The sequence below is a fragment of the Aythya marila genome (genome assembly GCF_965140915.1).
Source record: "Aythya marila genome assembly, chromosome: 25".
Lineage (NCBI taxonomy): Eukaryota > Metazoa > Chordata > Aves > Anseriformes > Anatidae > Aythya > Aythya marila.
Window position 1 is genome coordinate 629872 of NC_139066.1, and position 7118 is coordinate 636989.

The window sequence follows — 7118 nt, forward strand, 5'->3', positions numbered from 1 at the left end:
CCTCTGCCGGTTACCCCGCCGGGTGGCGACGGCCACAAGGCAGCGCGGCGACGCCACTCCTAAGATGGCGGCGAGGGCGAGAGGAAGCGGAAGTCGGGGGAGGAGTGCGGGGAACGCCGGGACGGCGGCGGTGGCACGCGGCGGGGCCGGAGCCGGGAGCGGGGCCGCGATCGTGTCGGGGTGCGGGGCCGGGGGGGCCCTGAGGGGCCGGGAGGGGGGCGGGCTCCGGGCCGGGGGGCGCCGTGCGGGGCGCTCCGAGCCCTGAGGGCGCTCCGAGCCGCGCCGCCCCCCGCTGACGGCGCCCCCTCCCCGCAGGTCCGTGTCGGGGGCGGCTGCAGGGCCCGAGCTCCCCGCGCCGCCATGGGCAAGAAGAGCAAAGCGGGCAGGAGCCGGCGGGACAAGTTCTACCACCTGGCCAAGGAGACAGGTGAGGGGCCGCGGGCCGCGGGCTCCCGGCGGCGCCCCGCAGCGCCCCGCAGCCCCTGAGCCCGGCTCTGCGCCCCGCAGGCTTTCGCTCCCGCTCCTCCTTCAAGCTGCTGCAGCTCAACCGGCGGTTCCAGTTCCTGCAGAAGGCCCGGGCGCTGCTGGACCTGTGCGCGGCCCCCGGCGGGTGGTGAGTGGCGTCGGGGCCGACTCCATCCCGGGACCCCCCTCGTGAAGCAGCTCCCGCGCAGCTGCCCCGCGGTGGCTCGTCCCGGTTGGCGACCCCGAGGTCGAGGCTGATCCCAAGCCTCTGACGGCGCCGTGCAAGGCTGAGGGCTCTCCTGGCATCGTGCTGTAGCTTTGGTCCTCTTTGTTCTCACAGGCTACAGGTGGCTTCCAAATTCATGCCGGTTTCCAGCTTGATCATCGGTGAGAAGGGTGGTTTAGGAAGTCATCAAGGATGGGCTGGAGCACGGTGTCGAGGTGCAACATTGACACCTCTGTCTTATGCTAGGAGTGGATTTGGTTCCGATCAAACCTATTCCCAATGTGGTGACGCTGCAGGAGGACATCACAACCGAGAAGTGTCGCCAGGTGAGAACCCACATCCCCTGCCCCGAGTGTCACTGCTCTGGGTCTCAGCAGGTCTGTTGGGTGGAGGGGCACCACCTGCCTGTCTGGGGCTTGCCAAACAGTACAACGAGGGCAAGGGATTGAGCGGAGCACCGGGATAGGGAGGCTTGAGTGTAGATCAGAGCTGCTGCCTGCCAGCTTTTGCAGAAGAAGAGGGGTTAGGTGAGGCTAACGCAAGTCTCTGTTCCTCAGGCTCTGCGCAAGGAGCTGCAGACGTGGAAGGTGGATGTGGTGCTGAACGACGGATCGCCCAATGTGGGAGCCAGCTGGGTGCATGATGCCTACTCCCAAGGTGGGGCCCTCCTGGTGCAGCTCAGGGGAGGCTGGCACGCTGCGGTGGCAGCGGGGCGCACTGGGGGACGGGGAGTCGCCTGATGTGCACACCGGCAGCTCTGCTGAGTGTTCTTCTCCACCTCTGCAGCCAACCTGACCCTCATGGCTCTGAAACTGGCCTGTGAGTTCCTCTGCAAAGGTGGCTGGTTCATCACCAAGGTTTTTCGCTCCCGGGACTACCAGCCACTCCTCTGGATCTTCCAGCAGTTCTTCCGCAAGGTCCAGGCCACCAAGCCCCAAGCCTCCCGCAATGAATCTGCTGAGATCTTCGTGGTGTGCCAGGGTGAGCAGCTGCAGGGACCTGCAGTCGCTGACAACCTGAGGCACTGGGTTGGGTCTGGGGAAAAACTGTTAGTATCTTTGATTTCTCCCACCCTAGGTTATCAGGCTCCAGACAAAATTGACAGCAAGTTCTTTGACCCAAAATATGCCTTCAAGGAGGTCGAGGTTCAGGCCAAGTCTGTTAGTGAGTTGGTCAGCAAGAAGAAGCCAAAGGTATGGGAAGGGAGAGCTGCTGGGGTGGGCTAGGTGTCACTTGTCGGAGAGCTGGCCCAGGGGAAAAGGCACAGCCTGACAGAGGGTCTGGCTCTGGGGAGGCTTTTTCCTTGTTTTCCTCCTGGCAAGTGACCCACTCCTTGTGGGACAGATGGATGGGGAAATTCATGGGGCAGCAGGTAAGTCTGTGGAAATCAGAGACAGATGTCTACGGAGAGCTCATTAGCAGGCAAAAAGCTGCAGGAGTGAGGGAGGAGGGTGCTGAGCAGCCAGACAGTTTGCCTTGCTGGGCAGCATGGCCAAACACGACTGAAACGAGCTGGGGTTTGGGGCCAAAAAGATTGTAGTAAGTAAAGATGCTTAGGGAAGTGTAAAATGCGGGGTGCAAGGCGTGGGGATAACTGCTGTTAGTGAAGTATAAAGCCTGAGAAGGCGGCACAGTGATGGAGAAGCAGTGAACAAATTGTGAGATTGATGATGGTTCAGTACAACTCACCCTGTAGTAGTTAGGCACTGGGTGTGTGTGTCTGTGAGGTGACTTAAGGTTACAGGTTAAAGCCTGTGTCAGGTGGCCTTGGGTAGGCGTGGAGCTTCTCAAACCTGTCACTGTCGCCTTCCTGTCTGGGGTGAGGCTGTGAGAGGCGTTCTAGAGCTGGCCCCGTTACCTGGGAGGCAGGTGGGGGCTGCCTCCGTGCCCAAATCCTGTGGGCATCTTCAGGGGGACGCTGCAGTAAGGCACGAACTATGCCGAACCGTTACTGCTCTGGGGATGGCAAAGCAGTTTCGTACTGTGCTGTAGCTCACACGGCGCTGTCCTCCTGCAGGCAGAAGGCTATGCGGATGGTGACACGACACTTTACCACCGCTTCACCCTGATGGACTTCCTCAAGGCTCCCAACCCTGTGGACTTCCTCTCCAAGGCCAATGAGGTGAGCGCCCGCAAGGGGGACTTCGGCAGCACCAGAGACAGGTCCCCACAAGCACAGAGCGGAGAAAGAAGGCAGCCAGGTGCCCCAGCAGCGGCCCTGGCCCTGTTCCTTCAGGAGGGAAGCGGAACAAAAGCTGGGACTCGGGACTGACAGCCCTATCCCTCTGCTCCATCCAGATCACACTGGGGGATGGAGAGCTGGAGAACCACAGTTCCACCACAGAGGAGCTGCGTCAGTGCTGCAAGGACATCCGTGTGCTGGGACGCAAGGAGCTCAGGTACTGGGGGGGACCGGGACAGGGACGGGGCATCATGCTGGGCCTGGGTGGATGTTTCTAACAGGCTGCCTCCCTGCACAGAGCCCTGCTGAACTGGAGAACGAAATTGCGGCGTTTCTTGACTAAAAAGCTGAAAGAGCAGGCAAAGGAGCTGGACATCAAGTAGGAGTAACAGCGCTGCCTCAATGCACCAACATGGTGGGACGGGGCTGCCACCAGCAGAGGTTTGTTGACCTCCTTCCTTTTGGCAGCCTGAGCTCTGGTGAAGAGGAGGAAGGCCGGGAGGAGAAGGAGAAGAAAACATCACCAAAAGCCACAGCTGATGAGGCAGGGAAAGAAGAAGAAGAAGAGGAGGAGGTAGAGCTGGCATTAGCAGAGATGAAGGCCAAGGAGCTGGCAGAGCTGAAAAGGTAAAGACAGCTCAGGAAAGGAGAGGTGGGGTATCATTGTGCTAGCATAGCATGAGGGGTCAGGGTCTGTCTCCCTGCAAATGGGGGTGGGGTCTGGGGTTCTCAGGATTGTCCACTTTTCAGGCTGGTGACGCAGCTGTTCCAAGCTTCAATGGGCTCTCTCTGCCCAATAAGGGGACACCTCACAGTGGGCTGACTGTTGCAGGATCCCAAATTTTGTGAGAGATCAGGCGTCAATGTGGCAGTAGACGAGCCACTGGGAGGTGTGTGCATGGGGAGGGGGAGCAGCGTAGCCTCAATCCTTTGTCTTCTCCAGAAAAAAGAAGAAGATCTTGAAGGAACAGCGGAAGCAGCGTGAACGTGTGGAGCTGAAGATGGATCTTCCTGGTGTCTCCATCGCTGATGATGGCGACACCAGCATGTTCTCCCTCCAGACTATCCACAGGACCCAGGTGTGTGGGCTGGAAGCGAGCAGGCTCCCAGAGCCACCAAGGCTGGGACGTACTCAGGCACGTGGCTGAGACTCAAGCTCCTGACTCCAGTCTCACTTGCATTGCAGCTGCTGAATGAGGTGGCCCGGGGAGACATGGCATCAGCAGATGCCCTTCTGGAGATGCGACCTGAGGATGATGACATCTGTGTCTCTGATCCGGACGAGGCTGATGATGTGTCCCTGGCCAGTGACCTGGACCCAGAGGAGTTGGTGGAGATAGAGGCTCGGCAGCGCCAGCTGGAGCGGGAGAAACGAGGGCAGGGTGCAAAGAGGTAAGAGCTGGGGGAGGCCATCATGAGGCAGGGGCTCCCTTGAGAGCAAATCTAGAGAGTGGCTGTCCTGGTTGGGGACACTGATCCTGCTACTGTCTGTCACAGGGTGAAGCCTGAGCAGGAGGAAGAAGATGCAGAGGAGAATCCTCTCCTCATGCCTCTGGAGGAGAAGTCGGTGCTGGAGGAGCGGCAGACCAGCCTGTGGTTTGGGAAAGTGAGTCCCAGTGGGTCAGAAAAGGCAGGGCTTTTCCCCAGCTCTGCCCTACGTCCCCTGACCCATGGCTCCATGTCTGCAGGATGCCTTTGCTGGCATCGAGGATGATGCAGACGAGGACCTGGAGCTTGGGCAGTCGCAGATGTTGGCTGAGAGACAGCGCAAGTCCCAGACAGGTTAGTGGGGGCTGCGTGGCTGTGGGGAGCACAGAGGGACATCTCCGTGGCCTCACATGGGGCACTGGATCAAATGGCAGTTTGGGTGCTGTACTGAGAAGAAGCAGAGACCTCCAGAGGTTGCTTCCAGCCCATATCGTTACAGTTAATGAGATAGGTCTAGTGGTAATGAGCTGTACCTCTAGGGGAAGGGTCTGCAGTGGGATCTGCCTCAACCTTCTCTCGCCCACTGGTTCTCTCTCCCCAGACAAAGCAAAGAGGAAAGGGCAGAAGAAGAAGGTTCCCCAGGAGGACACCATGGCCGAGCCTCAGCCTGCAGCAGACACAGCAGCTGATGCTGATGAATCACAGGCTGAGCAGAGCAGCGATGACGATGACAGCAGCAGTGATGAGGAGAGGTGAGGGGCAAGAGAGGGGCAGTCTGGATATTCTCCTGCAGCTCTGGAGAGCGGGGAGGTGAAGACCCTAAGCTCTGATGCTCCCTTCTTCTCCCCACAGGCCACCAACACCCGTGGAGAGGAAGCGGGGCCGGGTTGAGCCATGTGGCTTTGAGGTGGTGCCCATTGAGGACCCAGGTGAGTGTGGGCTGCTGTCTGCACCTGTGTGTGCCGGGTGATGCCACACAAGTCCAGGAGGCAGGGTCAGGTGGTACTGGTCCAGGAGGGCTGCTCGCTGCTCTCTGGGTCTCAGGCTGTTTGCAGGTGGGCCAAGCTTTAACCTGTCTCTGTGCTTCAGTGAAGAAAGCACGTGTCCTGGATGCAGAGGGTCTGGCACTTGGCTCCGTCATTGCCACCTCCAAAAAGGCCAGGCGGGACCTGATCGACGACTCGTTCAACAGGTGATCCGCTGCGGGTGCTGCAGGGCGAGCACTACTCGTTCTCTTAGGGGACAGGCCACGGGGTGGCAGATGTATTGGTGTGAGACTAGGACCTGGCAGGGACCCTGTGTCCCACTCACAACTCGCCTGTTTCCCCCCCAGGTACTCCTTCAATGAGGAGGAGGGAGAACTGCCAGAGTGGTTCACGGAGGAGGAGAAGCAGCACCGGCGCAAGCAGATACCCCTGGACCGGCAGACGGTTGAGGAGTATCGGCAGCGCTGGCGCCAAATCAATGCCCGCCCCATCAAGAAGGTGGCGGAGGCCAAGGCCCGAAAGAAGCGTCGGGTGAGTGGGGCTGTGGTCCTGGACGGGTGCTCTGTCCCCATCGCCGATCCCCTTGTCCCTGACCCTTTGCTGTCCCCCAGATGCTGAAGAAGATGGAGCAGATGAAGAAGAAAGCAGAGGCCGTGGTGAGCACGGTGGATATCTCAGAGCGGGAGAAGGTGGCCCAGCTGCGGCGGTGAGTGGTGAAGCTGGGTCCCAGCTCCTTCATGTTGCACTGGGCTGGGTTACAAGGTCCCATTCCTGCAGCCGCAGCATGGGGCAGTTCCTGTGTATAACTCAGCAGGGCTGGGAGGGGCTGGGCAGGATCTGGCTGGGGCTGAAGGTTGGCAGAGTAAGCAAGGGAAGCCCTGTCTTAGGGCACAGCAGAGTGATTGGGCCTGATACTTGTCTTTGGATATGTGCCAAAGCCAAATTTCTGGAGCAGGCTCCATCTGAGGATGTCTGTTTCACCTTTCCCTTTCTCCCACAGCATCTACAAGAAGGCCGGGCTGGGCAAGGAGAAGCGGCAGGTCACGTACCTGGTGGCTAAGAAGGGTGTAGGACCCCGGGTGCGTCGCCCCCCTGGTGTCAAGGGACAGTTCAAGGTCGTTGACAGCCGCCTGAAGAAGGATGTAAGGGCTCAGATGCGCAAAGACCAGAAGAAGAAACGCCGCAAGTGATATGGGACGTGGCTCGGCGCTGGACAGGGCTGGCTCCTGTCCCCCCAGCACAGCCTCAGGAGCTTCTGCCTTGCCTTGCTGCTCCCCCATCGTGGGGACAGGGCTGGGACAGCCACACGCTCCCGTAACTCAGTGCCTTCATGTCATTGCCTCTTGTCCCGCAGTGGGGCAGGGAGGGTTGATTTGGGCTCAGGGCTGTAGCATCGACCCCCCTGCCCAGGCTGGCTGTGTGGCTGCAGCTCCAGGGCTGTCACCCTTGCTGGTTCTGCTGGGATGCTGCTCGGACCCTTGTGCTGCAGAGATGGCAATGAGCACCCTTCCAGTCCTCGCTGTCCCCACAGGGGTTGTGGCCACGTTTGTCACTGAAGTCCCAGGGCTGCATGGGGCTGTGGGTGTTGAGCCCTGAGGCAGGACAGTGCCTGTGGTCTGTACAGAACTATTTGTCATTTACAACAAAAATAAACCCCAGCCTGAGGTCTCTGGGACTTGTCCTGCGTCTTGACAAGGTGCTGGGCCTGTGATTTGAGCTGCTGCTTCCTTTCCTGCACTGCTTGACAGACACAGAAACAACCCTAGGTTGTACAGGGTCTGTGTCCCTTTGCTAACACTGGAGTTAGCCTGTTCACCTCAGTACGCCTCAA

General features: G+C 59.7%; 1 protein-coding gene across 1 annotated transcript; it reads left to right on the forward strand.

The window, feature by feature from the left end:
• The first annotated feature begins 43 nt into the window (after positions 1 to 43).
• Positions 44 to 6957, forward strand: FTSJ3 (FtsJ RNA 2'-O-methyltransferase 3). Its single transcript, XM_082779286.1, has 22 exons — positions 44 to 180; positions 316 to 427; positions 508 to 613; positions 806 to 852; positions 938 to 1017; positions 1249 to 1348; positions 1478 to 1672; positions 1769 to 1884; positions 2709 to 2813; positions 2990 to 3090; positions 3172 to 3252; positions 3342 to 3500; positions 3817 to 3952; positions 4060 to 4265; positions 4371 to 4479; positions 4562 to 4655; positions 4903 to 5053; positions 5154 to 5230; positions 5391 to 5493; positions 5635 to 5818; positions 5899 to 5993; positions 6288 to 6957. The coding sequence occupies exons 2-22, from the start codon at positions 361 to 363 to the stop codon at positions 6475 to 6477; spliced, it is 2502 nt and encodes an 833-aa protein (XP_082635412.1). The 5' UTR covers positions 44 to 180; positions 316 to 360; the 3' UTR covers positions 6478 to 6957.
• Positions 6958 to 7118: the final 161 nt, after the last annotated feature.